We start from the raw sequence: 24,091 nt of genomic DNA on the forward strand, positions 1-24,091 counted from the left end.
TCTCCCAGTCCAAAGACATACCTGGCATGAAGTTAATTGGAGGATATGAGTTGGCCATAGTTTTGAATCTGATGGTTGCTTATGAGTTGGCCCGGTGATAGACTGGCGACCTATCCGAGGTGTACCCTGCCTCTCGCCCTATGCCAGCTGGGGTAGACTCCTGCCCCCCCTTCCGCAACCCTAAATTGGATAAGGAGAGGAAATGGATGGATGTTGCAGTGGTTTAGCTGTCATGGTTTTTGATTTGGGGTCTTTTTTATAGTTTGAGTCTAACCTTTTCTAAGAACTAGGCGCCAACCTTAACATGCAATATTTTTAGGAGGGTGCCACAAATGCATGCTGTTGCTGGTGTGCTTGTTGTCTTGCTTTTTGTGTGTGTCTGTGTGTACACATGCACGTACGTTTATGGCTCTATGTACTCAGATGGCCTGAGGGTACAACTGTAGCACTGACATCTAATGCAAACAACTTTCATTTCCTCAGGAACACGGTGACCTCTCCTGCGAACATGTTTTCCCAAAAAGCAATAAATCAATTTGTAACACAGCTCGACATTTCCGCGATGTTTATTGCTCAAATTGAACACAGTTTTTAACATTTAAAATGAATTTCACATCAGTAAGTAATTTCTAGCACTGTGCCAGACTGACATGTGAGGAGTAGTAGAAAACAAATCCCATTTTAGTTCCCAGTATTTTTAAAACCCCACTGTGTATGCAGGAAGGGCACTGGGGGACATGCTTTTATTGAAATCAGTACAGATGTTTCCATTACAAGTAACATCAGAATGAGAGTGATATCATGCGTTTCACTTTTTGCTTTCCTTCCAGCACTCACAAACTAGCATGCCATCCCAGTGTCATCTGATAATACTCCAGAAAGCTTCTTTGTATGTCAGACCTTTTTGTCTTTGAGTGTCAAATAAATGTTCAATGAGACTGAGGTGGGAGATTGTGAAGGATAGTCAGCAGCACTTCTCGGTCTTCTTTGGTTTTCAAGTAGTTTTTGTGAAGCCTTTATGTGTTTGAGTTCATTATCCTGCTGTAGTGTGAATCCTTTTCCACAGAGATGAAAACCAGAAGGTATGTCAGGCCTCTTAAAAAATCAAGAGGTACTTCTCCTCTGGAGGGTGTAGTCAAATTGTCCAGGCCACTCCAAGCATTTGGCCTTGTTTTCCCTTACAAAATGAGGTTTAGAGACACTACTAGATAGTGGTACTACTTTATCTTGTGAAGTTTGCTCTGATAGATCACGCTTTGGATCTGTGGAAGGGATACAACCAACTGACCCGTGACAAAGGCACTGACATGGTCAAACATGTCTTCTTTTTTTAAATTATTTAAAACCAGCATACTTTTTTTCGTTTATATTTTTTTACTGTGATAGTTTATTTGGATAGGAATAAAGTTTTTACACTTCAGCCATAAAAGGCTGATGGAGTATTGTCGTCGCTCCGATGGACAAGTGGACGGCGTGGACACCTAAGTTTGTGTATGTGATAGCTCGAGAAGGAGGCAACATAGTTCAAATCTCAGTGAGCAGGCCTCAAGGTCAGAGTAAGTTTTCTGAAACTCTTGTGAATATGGTTGAGAACAAGATGACATAGGATTTTGCAATTTGTGTATTTATATATTTTTTTTAATCAATATACTTTTTTCAACACTGTTACATAAAATTTTGCATGAAATGTTTGTCTTTTTGTCTTTATTGTGGCAGAATCCCCTGACACTGAAGCAGCCATGGACTTAGGAGCATCTGAAGTGATGGAGTCCGAGATCCTTTATGACTGCGTCATCTGTGGCCAGAGTGGACCTTCCACTGAGGACCGACCCACTGGCCTAGTAGTTCTCCTCCAAGCCTCTTCAGGTAATTCATTTGCCAGCAATTTCATCTTCCAACATGAAGCTTCTGACCTTGAAACAAAATTTGCTGTCAGTGACCATCAGTGGATCACCTATATTATTACTGTCTTCAGTGACTGGACACCATCAAACTTTAAGTTGAAAAAAAAATCTGCTTAATTTTAATATATTTTTAGAAATCTAAGTCTTAAGTGTAAAAGTCTAAATAATAATTTATTGGTTTGAAAAATAATTGACAAATTATTGTGAATAATCCTAGTTAGCAGCCTGGATAATGTCTGCCCACTGCCACAGAGTGCAACTTTTCTCACTGGAACATCTCATCCCACATGCCATGTCTTATTCATAAAATGTTCATCATATTAACTTAAAATCATTGGGGCTGACGGTTGTTTCTGTGTTGCAGTGCTCGGGCACCGCTGCAAAAGCACGGAGCCTAAAAATCTGCCGACGAGCGACGAGGAACACGTTTACCCAGCAGACACGTGCGGCGCGGCTAATGATGTCAGGCTCACACTCATGCAACAGTTCTTCAAAGATGTACGTGATTCACAGAAAATACTGATGCCTATACACAAAAGATTAAAAAAGTCACAGATCACTATTGTGGATATGGATTTATCTTGAATCTTAAAATAGCCTCTTACTGAGATCTATTTTAAATGTATGTCACTAAAGTGAGAATCTACACCTGTTCTTAGGTGTTGAAGCTGTAAGCTTAAATTAGTCTAAAATGTTATTTATAGGCCTCTGTGACATTATGTGTGTTATTCTCTAAACAGTGATCACTCTGAGTATTGAATATAATAAATCCAAAGATGACCATTTGCTTCATAAGTAACACGAACTTATTTACATTTGTTTTATTCAGTTTGTTAAACTTCTCAGCACCTTAAAATAAAATACATTTTCCTGAAAGACAGGAGCCTGAAGATGTATTTGCATACTCTAATGGATGTTTTTTTTTTTTTCTCTTATGATTTCTGCAGAGTTCCTGTCTGCAGTCAGTGTCAATAGGTTGGGATGGTGGCGTCTATGTCCAGACCTGTGGACACACTTTGCATATAGATTGCCATAAGTCCTACATGGAGTCTCTGAGGGTGAGGATAAGCCTGACCTCATGGAATAATTGTTTGCTTTATTGCTTTATTGGTCAACTATGTCAGTTGGTTAATCATTCAGACCATTACTCATGTTTAAATATCAAGAGTCTCTGTTTCCTATTTGTCAGATTTTTTTTTTTTTTAATGTTTAATTGGAAATTAAAATTATATGATGATGTTTGGAGCTAGAGCCTTATATGTTTAGACCTTTCAGCTGAAAATGCTCTTAACTATTGAGTTTAGATTCTATACTGTAGGTCACATTTGATGATTTTTTTGTTTTGTTTTTTTTCTCCACTCCCAGAATGACCAGGTCCTCCAGGGTTTCTCTGTTGACAAGGGCGAGTTTACATGCCCGCTGTGTCGACAGTTTGCCAATAGTGTCCTCCCCTGTCGCCCTGGGAGGGGCACTGAAGCCGGTACCTGGCACACACCCACAAACAAGAAGACGTCTGTGCTCGTAAAAGAGGTGGAAGAACTTCAGGAGAAACCTGGCCTGTTCCCAGTAAGTTTGATGATTAACCCAGACAGCATGTCTTTAAATCTGTACTCTGCATTTAGCTAGTGGCCACATTGGCAGTGATATTAATGACTGAAAACAGTACTTTAGTTTGTAACGTTGATGGAGATTGAAACAGGGCGGTTCTTTTTCATAGAGACTGTTCTCTCCTTTTCTTTTTTTTTTTTGCTTAAGCTAGATTGATGCCAACTCTAAAAATTTCTCAAATGCCAGTGTTTTATTGTCTTTTTCAACTTTTTGTTTGCACGTGACCTGTGCACCAGACATTTTCAGCTTTCAGATTACCACAAATAGACTTGAAATATCTGCCCAATTTGTTATTACCAAAAAAATAAATAATTAAATGCAAGCAAAAGGACATTTTCTTTGAATCTTTGCAATGCATTTGTCCCATTTATCCTGTAGTTTCACTAGTCCAGCCCACTTGAGATCAAAGTGGGCTGTATGTGGCCCATGATGCAAAATGAGTTTGTAACCACTGCCTTAGGTTAATCGGTACTTTGACTTAATTTATTGTTGTTTTTGGTCTTAATCTCCAGACGGAGTCTAATTTGAGTAAAGAGATGGAGTTAGTAATCAAAGACATCAAGAACACCACCCAGAAGAAGTACATGGACTATGGCAGGAACCCTGGCTCCCCTGACAATGATTTCCTCTTCATGTATTCAGTGGCAAGGTAAGAACCAAGTTATAGTGGGATTTAAAATTTAACACTACTTATTTTCCAGGATTTTAACATTAATAACTCCTATGTGACTGTGCATTGGAAAAACCTCCATTTTTGGAAACGTTCCGAGCAAAAATACAGGGAAAGGTCAAATGTGATTAATAAATTCAGAAATTAGGGGAAATAGGGGCTTGGAGCTGTGGAAGGGATAAGATGATAATCTGTTAAACTAGTTGCTTTCTTGTGGAAAATGATACAGCCCACTTTCATTCAGATCAGAAGCATTAGCTTAACTTCTGTTGTTTGTGAACTAGTAGTCTCTTTAACCTGCTTTCCAGTCTTAAAGGATGCTGCATGAGAGTATTCAGTTTACAAGTGACTGTGATTGTGTCTTGTTACGTTTTTGTTCTGTGTAACATTAATAAACAGAATTCTTCTGAACCATTTTGTCTACATCAAACAGACCTTTTACCTTATGGCAGATTGAACTTGAGTATAAGGAGCTTTGTGAGAACTCAGTCCTTCAATCGCTGAGCAGTTTTTCCCTGTATAGAGGAATACTTGGCACCCTGAATACATTTTTTTTTTTTTTTAAAGGTATATTTGGTGTCCTTCTAGCCTTTATGGATTCTTTTTGATTCACTGCATTCCTTCATGGAGCTCCTCTTTCTCCACAAACTCACACAGTTTTACACACTTGAACACACCGCTGACTGTTGGCTGCAGCGCTTTAGATACCTTTCTGCTCTTTCTTTTGTCGGTTAATGTCAGATCTTCAACTTGAATAGCAATGATCCTTCATGCAAACAGACAGTAGAATCCTCTCTTTAGTGTGAACAAAGTCTTCTCTAGTTTTTTACTCCTGAAAGGCTTCTGAATAACTGATACTGAAATTCAGTACTGGAGTTTATAAGTTGTACAGCAAAAATTCTGGACCGAAATGCATAGTTTCTTGAGTTGTTTCTCTTTGTGCTTCTCATTGTTGGTCTTAAAAGTGTTTTCCAAACCAGTATAAGCAGCTTTGTCACGATAGTCTGCAATAAAATAATACTCACTCTTACTCCCTTCCTACTGATTATGTCTGATTGAGGATACAGTGATTACACACTCTGAATGCATCTTTCAGGTGTTTCTTCTCACCAAGTTATGGCAAGCTCGCCAAATCACATCTCTTTTCTGCTTGTCTTGGGATTAACTAGCAGTGTGCAGTATTAATTGCATCAATCGTTAGCCACAAAATATACTGGAATGGCTGAAAAGTCAAAATTACACAGTCCTTTCTCTGGGTTTTTTGTATGTTCTCAGCAGACTGGTCACAGGTAAGAGAAATGACTGCCCTCCAGTTCACCTTGGGGTCTCTGACTCCACCCCACTCCCATTCCAAAAACTTTGCCCTTTTTGAAGCGTAACCACCGAGGCCTTTTGCCCACCCAATGCTGTGGTTCCCTCAGCCCTCCGCCCTGAACGGAATGATCCCTTGAGTGTGTCTGGGTGCCTGTTGGCTCTCTGAAGTTCAATGAACAGCGCAAATTGCCTGAGGAGTGGAAAATTCCTCTGTCACAGGGGTGCTCTTATCAGCAAAAGCCAGATGGAGCTTCACCGTGGCTGCATTATCTAAGTGAAATTGCTTTTTCTCCCAGGAAACCCGAGGATTTGCCCCCCCTCCTCATTGGCCCACAGGAAGAAATGGCCAGTGATAGGCTAAAAACAGGCCCAGATCAGTCTTATTTTAGCGATGCCTATCTGTTTTTACCATCAATGTACTTTTTATCTATTTTTTTCAGTGTTCTAGTTCTCTGTGTGAAATAGCATGAATTAAAATTCAGAAGGAAAAATGTGTCGATATGCATGAGAAATCCGTATTGGGGATTATGCACGAACTGTATTCGGAAAGGCTTTTATGCTAATGGTTTAGCTTGTGCAAAATCAGTCTTGGAAAGCTGTCACTTATTTGATATGGAATTGCTGCTGCAAAACAGGCGCATTAAATAGCAAATGGCGTGACTAGGCAGCATCCTTCATCTTCCTAATCAAATTGGTAAAAGAGCCAGGCCATGTAACCAAAAGCTGAATATGTTGATCCTCAGCCATTTATGCCAATACACACCTTCCCTCACAGACAACCGTGCTCTCTGCTGTTGTCCTGTAAGGAAGTTGGCTTTTTTTTTTTTTTTTTCTTCTTAAGTGGCAAATGTCTCAGTTTATACAATTGGGCAGTATTAACACCTATTAATAAACATGCATTTTACGTGAAATAAGTTTGCTAGGTCAAAAGTAAAATATTCTTAAATGGATGATCCATGTAAGCTATGATGCTGTTGATGCTGCTGCTCGAAGAACAGAGCCAGCTGTGTAGACGAGCCTGGAAACCTCTTCTATCGTATTGATGAAAACTTGTAAATGGTGCTTTTTATAATGTTTAATTGAGTCTTAACACTGAAGAAATCTGCTTTAGCTCTGGTATATGTATACAGTATAGTACCTTTGTGTCTGCTGCCAACTTGGTTCAGTCTCTGTTTAAAAGGAGATTTTGAATCTTAGACTTTCACCTGAATATGTGCAAGGGAGATGTATATGTATTTTTGTGCATGTCTAGTGTGTTTCACGTGTGTACCAGCTGAATTGTCTAATATGTGTACCTCCTGTCTGCTAATGCTCATGTCTCTGTCACCTCAGGACAAACCTGGAGTTGGAACTTGTGCATCGAGGAGGAAACTTGTGTTCTGGAGGAGCCAGTGCAGCTGCCAAACGCTCATGTCTCAGTGAGTAGCTTCTCTCTCACTTGCTCTTATTTTTATATTTTTATTAATTTTCGACTCGTTGTATTGGATCCTATATTCCATACCATGTGTGACACTTGTGGCTTGATACTACTGCCTCTTTTAAATGTTAAAAGAATTACAATTTAACGAAATTCAAATGAACAATTCAAAAAAAATAATCTTGATTTATTTTAATATTAACAATCTGTGTCTCCTGTCAAACATACAGCAAGACGTGTGTTTATAACAAAATGTTTTCTCAGAAAAAAAGGGCCACAACATCAAAAAAGTTCAAAAACAAATCAATTAAAAGGATAGAATGAAGCCAAAATGACATGGGTCACAACAAACAAGTATTTCTGTTAGATCTGAGGCTCCAAAAATGTTCAAAAATGGTCCCCAGGCTGGTTGAATCTCCTCGAAAGCATGACATGAAAGTTAAAACCACAGTCTAACCAAAAGTTCTCAGGTAAGGGGATTTTTTTTATTACACACACTGGATAGCAAAAACCCCCTATCACTGAAAGCAGACTACTCCTGGGTGAACCAAGGCCAATACAACAAACGATAATGGCTGTATTCCAAGGAACAGTATACATAATTTTTTTTGTGTAGTTTAATGCTTCATCACGTTTTTATTATCAGATTTAGCCTATATGTCTATGTTAACAGTTCATTTTCCCCAGTAATGATCACGTATACTTTTATTTCTGAAACTGACACAGAAACCATGATACAAACTACAATATCATATCAAACAGTTGTTGAAGCAGACTAGAAATCCTTTAACTTAATGAGTTTCAGAAAAGTGTTGTATTAACTGTTTAGGAATGCAGTTATTTTTACACATTTTGCTTTTTTTCTTTTCTTTTAAACCCCCTCTAACGAAAATCAGTTGATGAGTTTAATGTAGTTTTTGGAAAATTGTCTCATATGTCGTGTTTACAGTGTAAGACAAAGTTGGTGCAGGAAAAGAATAAAATGTAAATCTTTGGTGGCGCAATAACAGATTCTGAAATGTGTTTTTAGGTTTAATATCAGTTAGAGTGACATGTGTTACTACAGGTGGATGTATCCTGTTCTCCATCAGCTGGTATGTAATAAATTGTCTGACTTGCAGTCAAACCCATTCTTGGATTTGACTTCTATTGCTGAGGGGGGGAAAAAAACAACCCAACAACAAAGGGTCGATTAGAAATGGCAGGAAAGGATAGATGGTGTCCCAGGTGAGCAGTTGCAGCAGTCGGGGTAAATGAAGCTGACAAATGGGTCAAGTGCTGACTTGGTTGATTGTGTCACAGCTGACAAGGGCATCTGTCTAGGGCAGGAGGAAAACTGTGATCTTAGCTGAATCTCAAAGGAAAAGCAGAACATTGCATTGAATTATCAGTTCTTAGAAGATAAATTAATCTCAGATGTAATCAGTTGTAAAATAAAAACGAATAAAGGATGGATTATTGCAATAGGAAGTGTGAATCGTGAGTCTGGAGAGAGTTAAGGTTGTCGTGTAGCCTACACGCCATTCTCCATTTGTTTAATTGTTCTGTCAAAGTTGCGGCGGCTGCAGTGAAATGGCCTGTCATCCCTGAGTGGCTGAAAAGAGATTTCACTCCAGAGGTTTGCCATTTTTGAGCTACATTAACCATGTAGCCATGCTGACAGCCAAATTTACTCAGTTGCAGTACATTAGTGCTCATTCTTCTTAGGGAAATGGATTTAAAGGGAAAACAGCCGACGTCTGCTAACTGTGAGAGCCCATGGGGGTTTTCCTAAGCTTGTTTCCCAGTAGGGGTTTGGTCTTTTCAAATGACGAGGATACGATTGACCACACAAGCAAGAGCTCTTCAATTCCCCTGAGATGAGCTAAATCAAATCTGAAAAGTCCAGGCTTGAAAGTGGCATCAGTTCTGGGTTTATTAAACTGCAAACATTTGAATTAATCTTGGGGACTACATGGCTCCTACTGTGCAGCGACATTAAAGGCGACTCGTGCTGACCTCAGTTGTTGGTCTTCTAGTACATGGCGAGTGTCAGCGGTGATATTTGTGTTCTTTGATTGTGTGTGGCTGATGTGATTTTTTTTTTTTCTTTTTTCTTTTTTACATGAAGACCACTGTGCAGTGAGATGTGAGTATGCAGCAGTATTCCCTCAGTGAAAGTCTCTGCTGACGGTTTTAAAGATCTTTTTCAAAATGTGGTTATGGTTTAATAAATCTCATGTCTGACTGGATTTTAGCTGCTTTGGTTTCCGGCTTTGGTTTTAAGGGTTTACCGACTGTCCATCCGTCTGCCCATCTCCTTAACTGCTTATCCATTTCAGCATCCCGGTTCTCTCTGGGTACTCTGGCTTTAAAGCCAAAAGTCAGTACTAATTATCATTCACGGAAAACGGGGGAAATCAAAATGAAGGTGGGGAGTAGGGTTGATCAGATTGAATAAAGGGTTAGGATTGAGAGACAAGAAGACTTAAAGAGTACAGCAATTAACTGATGGAGCACCGCAGTTTTAATTACATTAGTATATGGGATTTTAATTTCTGTGATCTAGCATAAGAAACAACAATCGTCATTAGCGACATCTCTCCTCCATTTCTTTCCTCTGCCGGGTTAATTCCTGGTAAGAGGTGAGTGGTGGTGAGGGATGAGAGGAAATGGGCTCTAGTGAAGACAAATGGTTTTCAATTGAGGACTGAAAGACTTTTTATGCTGTGCCTGTTTTTTACCTGTGGGGGGCAGTGTTGCTCCAAGTATAGGTGGCACGCACAAAAGTCAAATTTGCAGTGGTGATTATTTGAAGCACTTTGCTGCATTACAGCGTGATAATTCATTGTCAGCCAGAATCCAACAAGATTCATGTTGGTCATTAGAAATGTTAAACAGAAATATGTTGCATATATGTCTGTACGTCACAGTCAGACTATATAAAACTTGGTGGTTTATTGGAACTAGCATCATTTAATTTTGAGGTTGAAGTTAGATTTAAGAAAGCCTGATTAATTTGTGCCAGTACTCCACTTTGAAACATTATAACTAAATTCTAAATAGTCGGACATTTCCCTGCTTTTTGTGTCTCGGCATACATTTTGGCACTCGAAAGGAGTCCAGACAAAGACAGTTGAGGCTCTGAGGTGTCCTGCTATTAAAGCATGCGTATAAACATGCAAAACTGTGTGCACAGGAGGTCTGTCTTCATGTTCCATTAGTTTCACATCGAACAGGTGCAGCCCGACTGAAGAGTTTGCTCAAGGCTATCGAAATAGAGTGAGTCCATCTGGCCTGGCCTGGTTTTATCTGAGCCGAGCATTAGCCTACAGTCAGCCCGAGTCAAGTGCTTTCATCGTTTGATCTACGTTAAACGCTGCCATGACAATAGACACAGAGATGAACCTCATAATAATAGTGTGTTTTGTCTTTGCCTCTTTCAGATCAGCTGTTTCACGTGTTGGCCATGCACATGCGTCTGTACAGCATCGATTCAGCCTACAACCCCTGGACGAAGTTGACTCAGATTGTACAAATTAAAGAGGCAGAGTGAGTGGCGTAAAGCCTTAAGTACCTCTGCTAATGGGAAATCTATAAATCTTTTCATATGTTGCTCATACCTTCTAGGCTTTACTGGTTCTCACACAGCTCTGCCCCCACCCATCGACATAAACATGCAATCAGAGTGCCACTTTGTCCTCTCTCTAAACACCACCATTTCCTCCTGCCCCCAGCCGCTTTTCCTCCACACAAAGAGGTGCTAAAAACAGAAAAGGGACCATGCTTGGTTTCCATAGATACCAATAATTGGTACATCTAGCAAATTACCGGGCACTCCACAGAGAGCGAAACGACCCTTTCGAATTCACTGTACTGAGAAACAACGCCATCACACGAGCAGCGCGCCTCGCCTTTCAGCTCTCCACCTAGCTTTGCACTCATTCGCGCACGTCTTTCTCTGCCTTGAGGACTACTTTACATTTGAACATCTTAAAAATATGAATTTTCTTGCATGCTGTAAAAAAAGAAATTAATTTAAGTGCTTGCAAACATTAAACAATACAGTACAAGTCTTTGCAACCTTTCTTCCCTGTTAGTGTTGTAAGACAGCTTTTACACCTGTTACTGTTAAGTGCTCGCAGCCATACAGCACTCTCAGTGGACCCATTTGCCGTTTAAAAATACTTTGTTAGGGTTTTGGGAGGAGCAGTGTCATTGACACCCTTAGGCAGTAAACCCGATATAGTCTGGTTAAATAGGGCAGAGAGAGATGTTTCTACATAGATGCAAAACATTTCTCTCACCTTATTGTTTATGATAGAAACGAGAGTATTCCAGTAAAATTTGTTCGAAGGGACGGAAGGTTGAAAGCTCTCTTTTCTAAGGCTTTCTTCAAGTGCACAAAGGAATTAACTGGCGAGTGGTTTGGTAATGGAAGGTATTATTCTTTAAGTGCAGTTCCTCTAGTGCAAAACCCTCAAGGCCTTTCAAGGGTAGAGCGGAGATGGGGACCTCGCTAAATTGTCAACAGAACAAAAGATATTTAAATGGAGATGTCATGGCACACAAATTGAATATGTAACTAAGGTTGCATTAAAGATACAAGGAACGCCTTTTCAAGCCTTGTATTAATTCAGCACATTTACACAGCAGGACCTTTGTTCTCATGCCTTTTAAAGTCCTTTCCACATATTCAATAAATAACATTGCTTCCCTTATCTACCTGCTTATATAGATGGCTTTTTGCAAGTCAGACATAGACATTACACAGAGATGTTCCTTATTACTTTATTAAAATATGGCAGGATGTTTACAGGCAGAGAAGGTCTAAAATTTGCATGATATTTCTGCCACAGGTTGGTCTTGAAATCTATTTCACTGTCGAAGCTTAGAAACCTCCGTAAGCACAAATCAAGCTCATCTCCACTTCTAATTGTAAAACCAACAATTCTGACATCTGCTTTATCATTTAAAGTGTTTGAAAAAGAGTCCAGCTGTCCTGTATATTCAGGTAGCTATACACAAATGTCAATCAACAAGAAGTGACAGGTTTTATTATTGTATATGTCTGAAAGATGCATGCAGAACTGCTACAGCTAAGCCGTTTGCATATTCCTTTTTAATTTGATGAAGGGATACTTGTGCTTTGTCCAGTATGTGCTTTCCAGGGTTTCCCAGATATTTGACTTGAGGTTAAACTTAAGCTTTTTTTTTTTTTTTTAATTTTTTTTTTTTTTGCTTTTTGCAGTTCCTTTGATGAAGAGAGGCCTGAGGTACCCATGCTGTTTCGAGACGTCCCGTCGCTCCTGATTATCTTTGTGTTAACGATGCCCCAGCCTCTGCGTAAAGGTACAGTAACTCTCTCTGCATCATGGCACTACAAGGCAGCAGGGGCTTTCTCAGTGGATGCACCACAAGGGAAGCCCCATTATCAGTCGTAATCCAGGCTGAGGAGAAAATGAGAAGCATTTTGCATGTCTTATCTCGGTTGCTGTTGCTGCTTTGGCTGTGTGTGGGGGGGATCGGGAAGACGTGACCCAGACTATGGGGGTGCTCTCACCTCCTTTGTGGTGCCCTTCATTTCTGCATCTGCCCCATCTTACTTCTAAACTGTGCAGAGCCACCTTAGAGACCTAAGTGGAAGAATCATTAGTGAGTTCTGGAACATGAACAAGGCAGATTTAACAGAAGGGTTAGCTCATAAGTGGAAATGGCTGCATTTTAATTAATTGGATGTCTGTTAGATATATTTTTGTTTTAAGGATTGCCATATTAGTCTCAAGATGGTGCTGCTTAGTAGCACATGGCACACCACTGCGAACTGAAGATATATACTGATTATTACAGTGTTCTGGAAGATGGAGAATATACATTTTATTTTAGAGTGGTGAGAGATGCTCGTGAATTAACATGCACATGCATTTTCAGGTGGATTCCTTTATGGGAAATGGAAGGAGCAAGACATTTTCTGTCTCCGAGAGGTCCTCTGCATGTGATTCCTATAATGGGAAAAGCCCAGTTTTTAAAATTCTATGCATAATTGTGTGTAGTGACACTAGTTACAGTGACCAGGACAGAAGCTGTCAGCAACCCCTTTTTTCTGCAGAAAACAAATTGCACTCTTTGTTGCTCTTTTCAGTCACCAAGTTAAATACCTTTCAGGCTACATTTTCCAGCTGAAACACTCTGCTAATTACTTTGCAACACAATGCCCCTGTGAATAACAGCCGTCCTCCTCCAGCGAGCGTGTTTGACGAGAGAAGATCTTCATGAATTCAAAGTGGCACAATGCTCACAGTGTCACCTTTTGTCCTTTTTTCTTTTTGTAGAGCACTTTACCTGCGTGGTGAAGATGTTGTACAACCTGCAGTTCACTCAGGCTCTGGCTGCACTGTCAACAAAGTTCAGCTCAGAGGAAAGGCAGGCCTGGAGCACATCTGGAGCACTCAAGAAGGTAAAAATGAAATCGCATTAGTGTCGTCGTACTTTTCTGTTCCCCCCTCTCCTTCGCACAGAGTGGTGGCTGCAGGGGGAGACAGAACTACTTGAGTTTGTGACCTTTCTGCTAGTGATGCAGTACACTGCCCATTTCTTATTTTGTATTGATATTTATTCTATGGCATTGTGTTTATTTTTGGCCTTTTACTTGAATTTCTTTATTTGCTTTGGTTTTTTTCCCCCTTTCTCCTTTGCCTCTCGTGCAGTTTGCCTCCTCCTCTCTAGTCGGTGAATCAGCAGTCATTATGTCAGACTTTAGGCCACAAATAGATGGTCGTACCATATAGATAATGACGAGCACTAATGACTTCACAAACCTTAAAGTGCTGCTGAAACTGTTGTCACTGTTTTGTGGTTTTCCGAGGCTTAACACTATCATTGGGTCCAAATGACATCTCCTACTTGTTGAACGACTAGAATCTTGATTGTTTGCGAGCACCAGCTTCCAGCACTGTAAATCATTGCGCGTGAGTCGCTGTTCAGCTGTTTTAGGCCCTGCAGTTTCAATTATGTGCATTCCACAATCGACAGTATCAATCTTCATTATCTGGAAAAGCAGTGTTGCTGGAGAGTGCTGCATTAATTGGCAATCTGTCTTCAGTCTATTACCATTGTGTTAGTGAGTGGCTGGTTTGAATGTCAAAAGACGAATAGCCGAAACCCTCCTCTTTGGGGTGTTGTCATCCATAATGGAAGTATGGATTTGTATCTTCCCCCTACACAGTCACGAGCAGTGGAGCGAGGGCATTCACGGGCTTCCATTTTTAAATCTACAACAAGAACAGCATCTACGCTATTGTAATTAAATTGAATTTATTTTTTATTTTTTTAAAAGATGCAGAAATATCACAGCCTTAAGGAAGGAAATCGGTAGACTTGAAATTCCTCCACTATAAATCTATGACAAAGGACAGCAGACGAGATAAGGTGGCTGTTTTATATTCCGCCACCTTCAGCTTGATAAATGCTCGCAGCTTTTGCTCTGTATAACATACGAGCCAAACCGGTTGAATTTTTATCAGAACACACATTCAGTAATGTCTCTACTGCTTATCAGATGTTATATTAAAGAATTATTCTGTGTTAGCCATTATATTCTATAGTGCAGCACATTGTATGCACAACAGAAGGACTGTGGAGAATTTGCTAGAATTATATAGAGGGATTTTGTTTTTTTTTTATATTGAGAAATATGCTGGTTTAATAGTAGCCATTTCTAATTTAAAACAGTTTTTTAAATGTCCAACACGGTGGTCTGGTAGCAAACCAGAGAGCATGGTCTGTCTCTGTGTTAGATTGGACACATGCTCAGGATGTACTATGCCTCTCGTCCCATCATAGCTGGGATAGCCTCCAATCCCAGCATAACCCTGAATTGGATAAGCAGAACAGATGGATGGAGGGGTTTTGGTTTGTTTTGTTTTTTCTTTTAACGTATTTGAGCTCTTCACTTTCTTAGAAATGATCACACAAGTTTCCAATACAGTCATTAAACAGTCTTTAACCTGACAGCCTCTCTGTGATGTCCAGATTTGCCTCTGTGACTATAGTTCTTGTGTAAATCTAATTGAGCATTTCCAGTCATCAGAGTGAGTTTGATTCAAGCTACCAACTCTTCCTTGGTTCACATGAGAAAGGACAACTTCCCAGCCTGATTTACTCACTGTGTGGAAAACAGTTTAGGCCAGCTCCTGGAGACTCTTAAAGATCCAACACCTGTTTTTAGCTTTTCCTTGAATTCATCAAACGTTTTCAGATGTTTTGTACTGAATGGTACAATAGATATTAACATCTAATAGGTTCTTATAGGTTTAAGTTTGTGGAGACAAGACACCGGCGAACACGGAGAGAGACATAATAATATCAAAACAGCAGGAAGATTTGTGTTAATGTTCACCAGTAGATGAAAGCTTATATCTGTTGATCCTCCAAGAAGTTTATGTGTCCGATTAAACGGAGAGTTTTGGCCTTTTTAATGTTTGTCTGCATTTTTATTTTCTTCCACAGAGCGCTGCAAATTCTGATAAGTCTTTTGAAGCACTGCTCAGTCATGTTATCAGTGAGCTCTCGAAGGACAAGAGTGTCTACAAGGTGAACTCTGAAGAAGCAACAATGGTGAGGCACTAAAATGACTGCTTAGAGCATGACTGCCTTCAGGATTACACTCTTTCTCCTCTCTGCCTCTTTCGTTTTCCCTTTAACAATAAATTGCCCATTACCGTGGGAGACTGTGTTTAATATCTCTACTGATCTCTCTAGGGGAGATATACATCACTGTATTATCAGCGAGCTGTAGGCTGATTATTGATCAGGTGTTACTGCTGTTTCCCTCTCCAGCTGAGCTCCAGTGTGTGGTCCCCGCAGTCTATCGAGTTCAGCCTGCAGCAGTTCTGCCTGCCCTTCCTGCGCCTCTCCTGCCTTTTGCAGCATCACCTGTATGGAGACAACCTAACCGGCTGCTTGGTATGATTCATCATAAATGTCATCCTAAATGTTAAAACTGCCTTTTCAGACTAACTGACTGCAAAGCGGTTTGGCTTCTTACAGGAGGAAGAGGAGTTTGCATCCTTGGCTGTATGTTTAGGGCTTTTACCCTCCGCCCCTCAGCCTGCCAACACCGTGCAAAGTGCCTCGTGTCTGGAGTGGCCAGTCAACACCTTTGACTTGGTGACGCAGTGGGGCGCTGAGGTCAAAGGGCTCTCTCAGATACATGCTGCCGAGTCACTGGTATGTTTATGAACTTCTCATTTTTAACAGCGTGCAGTCGAGCAAAGCAAGTAAAGGTTTCTTAAAATGACAATCAAAAAATACTCACATATTCTATAAGAAATACTTGGATTTTAATTTAACTTAATGTGCCAGATCTGATTCCTGTATTTAAAGTTTAGTTTTAGCCTTTGTTGTACCTCTCACATGTGTCTAGCTGACCACGTGTCTTGTGGCCTCCTCCTTTGGGTCAAAGTGTAATAAGGAGATAAAATCAGTTCATTGCTGGGTGTCTGTCTTCTCCTCCTCAGACCTTGCTGGTCCACGATCCTCAGTGGGCAGCGCCCCGTCTCCTGCAGCTGCCTGACAACTACAATATCATCTTCCAGTACTATCACAGAAAGGCCTGCTCTGCCTGCAAAAAGGTGCCAAAAGACCCCGCGCTCTGCCTTGTTTGCGGCGCTTTCGTCTGTCTCAAAGGCGTGTGCTGCAAGCAGCAGGGCATCTGTGAATGCGTTTTGGTGAGTTTTCCCACTATAGTTCCATTTTTATCATCTTCAAAGCATTCTCTGTGAGGCTCAGCATGCAGAATTGACATAGCTGCTTGTTGAAGTCGTCAGCTTTTAGCAAACCTTTTTTTCCCCCCCACACTTGTCACTTTGTAGCACTCCCAACATTGTGGCGCTGCGACAGGCATCTTTCTACTGATAAATGCTTCAGTCATCATCATCATCCGTGGACATCGTTTCTGTCTGTGGGGCTCTGTTTACCTTGATGCACACGGAGAGGAAGATCGGGATTTACGGTAAGACGCGTAACACCCAGTCACACTTTTTTGTTAATAGATAGCATAGAGTCTTTAGAGCAACTCTTTAAGTACACTTATAACACTTGGTGTGATTCTAGTATGAATTTAAATGTAGTTCCCCCCCCCTTTTTTTTCCTCACTCCTGTTTTCCCCCCTCTGGGATGTTTCCAGTCGTGGCAAGCCTCTCTACTTATGTGAGGAGCGGTATCGAGTGTTGGAGCAACAGTGGGTTTCACACACCTTTGATCACATCAACAAGCGTTGGGGGCCTCATTATAATGGACTCTAAGATCTTCCAAAGTCCACTGAAAAACCACATCCCATGATGGAGAAGATTTTTTTTTAGTTTTGTTTTTTTTTAGGGATTTTTTTTCCTTCTGGCTTATGTGTCTGCCTTGATCAAAATATTTGGAAACTCTTGCTGTGATAAACACAAACATCCAGCGAGGGCTATTTCTGCTACAGCCTTGGTTTATGTGAAGTTTGGTGTACAGTCATGCCTAAAGATTTAACACGTGTGTGTGTTCAAGTGATTTATTGTGTGGTTTTTCTACAGGGAAAAACAGAATTTGGTGAGATTAAAGTAAAAAAGTAAAAAAAGAAAAAAAGGGGGGGGGGATATAAAAAAAAAAAAGCACAAATTTGCCCACAAACCGAATTGGTTTGGGTCAGGCTTTTAAAGTCGCTCCAGTTTATTTGGTTTAAAAAAACAAAACAAAAATCAATTGCCGATTGTCCCTGCAAAGTTTGATTACTTTACCACCATTTCTGATGTAAACGCATATCCCTATTATTTATCAAAATGTGCTCTGCTGTGCTGGCATGAGTTTCAAGCTCCTGGTAAGTATAGCGATGTTACTGCAGTGTGCACTCATTGTCTGCTGACATGTGATAGGAGGCAGGACAAGTCCACCCATCAACACACTAGAGTTTATTTTGCTAACAAGCAAAGACTCTTTCTTTTATGGGTCTAGTTGCAATCCATCCTCAGGAATTTTTTTTGTTCTTTTTTGTTTTTGCTGAAATACGTTTTAGATATTTAAATAAATGCTGCTGCTCATTGTTCAAGTAATTAATTTTAACTTTGAAGAATTTGTTTTTGTTTTTTTCCTAAGGTTGTGTTTTGGGTTTACCGTAGATGGCTGGGAAATTTGACTCAAACTCAGTTTAATGGTTGAGGAGGTGTGCGGTCACCAAGTTACACCCACTACACTTTTCATAGCGTTGGCCTTTTCACACTGTTTAACTCAAAACTCCACCTTTAAGACACTCAGCTGTCTTAAGCCTCATCATCACCACCCCCATATAAACATGTAAGTCTAAACATTGAGGGAAGGCAAAGAGATCTCACTGCACATCTGGTGTCCTGAGCGTCATGCAAGAGCAAAAATGCTACATGAGTTCTGTCAGTGTTCTCTCGAGGTATGAAACTCTGTGGGAGTTGTGTTGCTTCTGTGAGGATACTGCAGTACTTGTCACTCGTCTGTCTGTGCCATCAGAAAAAGGCTTTCCCTTTACGCTTCTGATTGCCAGGTCATAAACTGCAGTACAGAACATTTATTATTATTATTATTATTATTATTATTATTAACAACTATCTGTTATACATCATGCATCATGTAGTTGTGGTTTATAGTTGCATTCCAACATTGCAAGACTATCAGACTTGAGTATCTGTTGTACACTGTGCATGACATCCTTTAAGCCACCATTATTTAAGTGTCTTAGCGATTATCATCTTTTTTTTTTTTTTTCCTGGAAGAGAAGTTTCATCCAGCCGTGCCTGCAAGATTAAGGGGGCCTATTATGCTTATTTCCAGCTCCATGATTTTAAATGAGACTTCATTAGAGAAACTTTGCTTCTTCACAGTTCACAAGAACATAAAAAGCCCCTTATTTATTATCATTTCTTCTTCTTCTTCTTCTTTAAAATGTCTCTTCAAACCTCTGTCAACCTAAAAGCTCACTTTCTTCTGATTGGCTGCCCTTTGCCTGGCGTCCCAAAAACCAAAACCTAGTGCTTGCAAGCTCCGCCTCCTCATCTCACGTTCAAAACTGCAGTTCGGCACAGGAGTTGGGGAAAACTGTTGTGAACTGAGCAGCTTAAAGGAATTAGTTGTTATCAGCATCCAGCACATCAATGACCCAGTTTATTTGTAAATGACAGAAAAAGAGAAAAGGCATAATAGGACCCCCTTTTTTTAATGCTTACTTTCAGTGATGAGCACACAGCTGATATCCCTGATGTTTGGTTTTGAAATGCTGGGTCACATTGTGCTGCATCGCAGAATCTCTAAGGAACAAGTCGACACTTGAAAAACTTCCTCTTGAATTCATGCATGCTGCTTTTTGTGTTTTTTCCTGTCTCTCTTATTTTTGTTGTACCCACTTCGTTAATGACCGCAACCAAATAGCCAACGATGGGTGTAAATTGTAACTGAAAGCTTTTGTGTGTTTTCCTGTATGAATGGGGAGAGAATACAGTACATTACTGTAGGTGCTGACTCAAACTTTCTGAGTTTGACCAGAAAGTGTGACTTGGGACATTTAATGCAAAATGTAACATATGTGAATAAAATATAAACACAGTGATTTTGTGTCTTTTTTCATTTTTTATGATCATTTTGAACATGACAGTAATTTCTCTGTACTGGATCTCAATCCAATTTATCTCCTTTGGGATGTGGTGGGACAGGAGATTAATATTTTTCTTTCATTTATCTAATCTTGGCTTACTTCAGTCTCTTTTCACTATTGTGACTTGTAGAGGTAATGCAAATGTTATGACACGTACACCTCTGAGCCTGAACAGCAAATTCTGGAGATACTCATTCAGACTTTACTGTATTATTCCTGCTGTGAGAGGATGCTGCCATCCTTCTCTGGGGGTAGACTGGTCTGCAACAATGTTTAGCTAACATTCCCACAGGAAGATTACATTGAAAAGAAATGATATTATTTACTGTGCTGAGTGAAGAAGTGGTGACTAGTCATTGTTCAACTCATAATGAAAACTGCAGGTCTCTGGGCCATTGGTGCTCAAATCCGAGGAGGTAGAGACAGACAGATCTGGTCAGGTTTTCAACAAAGACGAGAATAGAGGTGCTGCAAAAAAACGTTGAATATATTTTAAAATCCAGTACTCAACCATTATCATTATAAAAAAGAAAAACTACAACACAATTGCAAACAAGTAGCCGTCTGTGCTGGTTTCTCCTTGCACTGCTCCATCTAGTCTCTGGCCCAGTGCTCTGAAAAGGGTTTCACTGCCATGTGACTGAGCAGGATAATTGGTGTGAGGCCCTCTGGGTAAAGACCAATGGTCACACAAAGGCTTTGGTTGCTACCAATTAGGCCAAAAAGAAGTAAGAAAAAAAAAAAAAGTAATCTGCACAGGCTGGGAGTTTTTATGAAGGACACAGCTGAGACCGTGTCACCAGTGTCAGGCTGGGAGATGCTGCTGTTACAGGCCGTCCTCCGGGGGGCCATCACTCGACATCTCCTTCTTTTCCCCCCACGCAGGTAAGTAAAACGCTGCTCTCCACAGCATGAATATACTATTCAAGGTTACATCAGGTGATACTGGTCAGCCAGTTAACCGTTTCCGGTCTGCAGGACAACATGCTCAGGTGTCCATACTGTTAATAATTAAAGTCTTTGCTGAATAAACAGGGAAATTACTTCGCATATGTTGCTATGGACGGTAAGATGGGTCTAAAGAGTTGATTCAGACAGTGTGCTTTAGGCCTTTATTAAACTCACACGGAGATGGAGATTCAGCTGTGCAGTGATGCTCTGTCTTAAACAGGTTCCTGTTTTGCAGATGACAGAGATGGAAATACTGAGGCGACAATGTCGAGGTAGGTACGAGACTCCTCATCTGTAGCAAATGTACAGCCCTAAATCTTAAACCTAAATATCTTTAATCACTGTGTCAGTTTGGTTTTTACTTTACTCTGTGAAATACTGTAAACCAGCAATCATTCAGGGAAGAAACCGGAAGTTACATGAAAAAAAGTTAAATAGGCTACATTATGATAGTTATGCAAAAATCCCAATATATACAACACTTTTTGTGTTTTACACTTACTTTAGCTTAAAATGCTCCTTTTTCTTTTCTTTTCTCTTTGTCTCTGTTCATTACCACAGTGGGTTTAAAGCAGAACAATAAAGATGTGAAATGTACACTTCCATCTTTAGTACAGAAGCTTCATCACACTCTGAATTTCCTTCTTTTATAGGCTTTGCCAGACCTATACCACCTTCAGTTTTGTCTTTACTTGGTGAAAGACATGGTCAGGTGACTGACTCTGATGTTTAAGAGTATTCTCTTTATTGGCATTAAGAAGCATTGGGCTTCAGCAGGAAGTATAACTCCATGCATTTAAGAAGATGTCCTGCTTCTGGTCAATAAACAGCAGTGACCCAGTTCCGTTGGCAGTCAAACAGGCCCATGTTGTCACACCACCTCTGTGTTTTCAAGGGGTCTGTTTTGCCTCAGAACTGCTGTTGATTTGGTTAGATGCTGTGAAGTGGTTTTCCAAGTAAAAGATTCTGTAATCACCCTCTTTACTGCATTGTTGATTTGGCCACTTCGGAAGCTTCCTGTCTCTCTGATAGGTCAGTTTGGTATTTTTCTGCCTTATGGTAGCCTTCTTTAGCCTTCTTTACTTGGTCTGATGACTCTTTGTGCCTCTATGTTATGAATTCTCATTCTCAACAGCTGCCGAACTTAAACAACTGGAATCAACTCCAGACTTTATATGCCAATAATGTGGAAACAGACCACACATGGCTCAAAGCTGCATGTAAACTGTGTAAAAAATGAACAGACCTTATAAAAAAAGGTTTTAAACCTGTTTCTTAAACCCCTTGAGTTAAAGTTTAAAGTGTACAATTAAATCACTTGCTGATTACATCAGGTGTTGGTGTCCATACACGACACTGTGTGAAACACTTAAAGACCTGACTTCAGGTAACACATTATTAGAGTAACACTAAAGAAAAAAGCACTGGGTCACCTACACATTACATTAACAGGAGCTGCCTGGCCATGGAAACCCCGGCCATGAAGCTCCCAGCACACAGTTTTGGTGCTGATGTTAATGCCAAATGAGGTACAGAGCTATGGACTTATCAGAGCATCGGCAGCTTTTACATGCTATCCGCCTCACTCGACTCCAGTCTGTAAACTTTACGTGGTTTGCTTGTCATGCCTAAATGTTTTCCACTTTACAGTAATACCGCTTACAATAGATCAATTGATTATCCTGAAGGGAAGAAAATTTCACAAACTGCCTGATGACTGACCAAAACAAATGTAAGACCAAAAAATTGCTTCCCTTGCGTTCAAACAGTAGCACAGCCATACTCACATCCATCACAGTGGCACAGCTGTGGTGTTTGTGATGATATGGCTGAGGTTAATTTATAATTAATTATAAATAATAAATTATAATTCATTTAAGACTGATTACTTAGATGGTGATGGTGCCTTTTTGTTATTACAGTTGATGCTTTGTGTATCCAAAGATGTCAATCAGGGATCATTAATCATGCAGGTGCACCGCTAAGATTAAAGATGTTAATGTTTAAAATAAATGCATTTGTGTCTGCTTGTGTGAGGCTTTGGCCTTCCAGGGTGAGAACAAGGGCGAAATGCTTCAGGCCTGACTCATAGCTAGTGGAGGTTTACCGTAAAGCCTCTTCATATCCCCTTAAAAGGGATTATTGGTTTTTTCCCCTCTCCATAGACTTACCAAAGGGGTTTACCCAGCGGACTTCCCATAAGGCTCTGCCACAGAGGGTGGAATTGTGCGAGTTTGATGGAAGCAGAAAATTAGATTACTGCCTTTCACTCTGTACTGTTTCTGGTGACAAAGATGTGCTGCAGCCGGTCACGTCATGTGCAGCTGTTACCGCCTCAGACCTACACTTAGCATTATGTAGATGCACAGAAAATGTGCCCGATGAGCAAAGGCAGAGCAGGGTAGTTTTTCCAAATATAATCACCGTGTTACTATGCACATATTCCTGTTTTGTAACTGAAAATACCATGTACCACTGTGTATCAGACACAGCATCCCTTTTTTAGCTGTGCTGACAAGAATGGTAAACAAAGGGTAACCTGAGCACTGCAATCGAAGAGCAGCGGTGTCCTGTTCTTAAGCGCTATTTCACTGTATCTCCTGCCCATTTAAAGAAATTCTCGTTGCCTTCTTGCAGTAAAAAAGAGCTCGAACAAGTCTTTATTGATCAGATTTGGTTCTCATTTATGTATTTACATTGTTTATTTATTAAGTAGGCACCGAGCGGTTTAACACAGTTCCAGTACAGAGCATAAAACTGATGCTGAGCTGAAAAGAGACATTTTATAGCTGATGCTATTTTTAACCTTAGTTGGCTTCCACAAATACATTGTATAATTTAAATGCTTTAATGGTCACTATTATGCCGATAATCACTTAGCAAACATGTCAAGTGGAATGCAAGAAAAAAAAAAATCAATAAATTGATCTTGTTCTCTTTCAGCATCTGTTTTTTTTTCTTCTCTTAGATGCTATAAAACTTTGCTCAGTCTATTTTGTGATCCCTCGTCATAGATTGTACCTGTCTACAAATTATAGTCAGAAAAGTTTTATTCAAGAAATATAATACCAGTAATTGTGTAGGAGATTAAATGAAGGCATGGTTGTTTGGAGCGGCTGTTTCAGCTCCAAGTACACGCGTGGAGAGAACCTTTTGTGTCTAAAAATGTTTTTAATTTGCACAAAAAACTGAAGAAACATGCTCTCTATGTTTTTAATTAGTTTGTTAAAAAATAATAGTCATATTGTGTTTTTCCCCCCCTTATTTGCTACTGCTGTAGTGATTAATCAAAATGTGACAAATGCCCATATTTGGGAAAACGTTCAAAATGAGGAACGGTATAAAAATGTTAGAAACTTTGTCATATTGCTTTAAGGTTTATAAGGCTGTAGAGCATCAGAAGCTGTCTGAACGAGTGAAGCAGCAGCAGCTCGGTGTGTAAAGGACATTATGAGCTGAGTGAAGATAGGCAGAAACCATGTGACTTAGAAACTGTCACGGACTTCCTGGTTACTGGGCTGCAACAGGGGATGCTTCATATCAGCCACCATTATGAGTGGCTACATCTGCCACCTGAATATTTAACAGCACTGTGC

At 40.1% G+C, this 24,091-nt stretch overlaps 1 protein-coding gene across 2 annotated transcripts in view; it reads left to right on the forward strand.

Moving 5' to 3' along the window:
• The window catches only part of ubr3 (ubiquitin protein ligase E3 component n-recognin 3), a 37,485-nt gene extending 17,993 nt beyond the window's left edge, over positions 1–19,492 (forward strand). For both annotated transcript variants that reach the window (XM_080901986.1, XM_080901987.1), the window contains 15 exons: positions 1,717–1,866; positions 2,269–2,402; positions 2,852–2,962; positions 3,270–3,470; positions 4,025–4,161; positions 6,829–6,914; positions 10,339–10,444; positions 12,144–12,244; positions 13,225–13,349; positions 15,401–15,508; positions 15,731–15,856; positions 15,941–16,120; positions 16,411–16,620; positions 16,765–16,904; positions 17,079–19,492. In XM_080901986.1, coding sequence (XP_080758112.1) covers positions 1,717–1,866; positions 2,269–2,402; positions 2,852–2,962; positions 3,270–3,470; positions 4,025–4,161; positions 6,829–6,914; positions 10,339–10,444; positions 12,144–12,244; positions 13,225–13,349; positions 15,401–15,508; positions 15,731–15,856; positions 15,941–16,120; positions 16,411–16,620; positions 16,765–16,904; positions 17,079–17,196 — 2,033 coding nt within the window. In that variant the 3' untranslated portion in view covers positions 17,197–19,492. The remainder of the gene's footprint in view (positions 1–1,716; positions 1,867–2,268; positions 2,403–2,851; positions 2,963–3,269; positions 3,471–4,024; positions 4,162–6,828; positions 6,915–10,338; positions 10,445–12,143; positions 12,245–13,224; positions 13,350–15,400; positions 15,509–15,730; positions 15,857–15,940; positions 16,121–16,410; positions 16,621–16,764; positions 16,905–17,078) is intronic.
• The last annotated feature ends 4,599 nt before the right edge of the window (positions 19,493–24,091 follow it).

This window comes from Rhamphochromis sp. 'chilingali', assembly GCF_963969265.1.
Source record: "Rhamphochromis sp. 'chilingali' genome assembly, chromosome: 14".
Classification (NCBI taxonomy): domain Eukaryota; kingdom Metazoa; phylum Chordata; class Actinopteri; order Cichliformes; family Cichlidae; genus Rhamphochromis; species Rhamphochromis sp. 'chilingali'.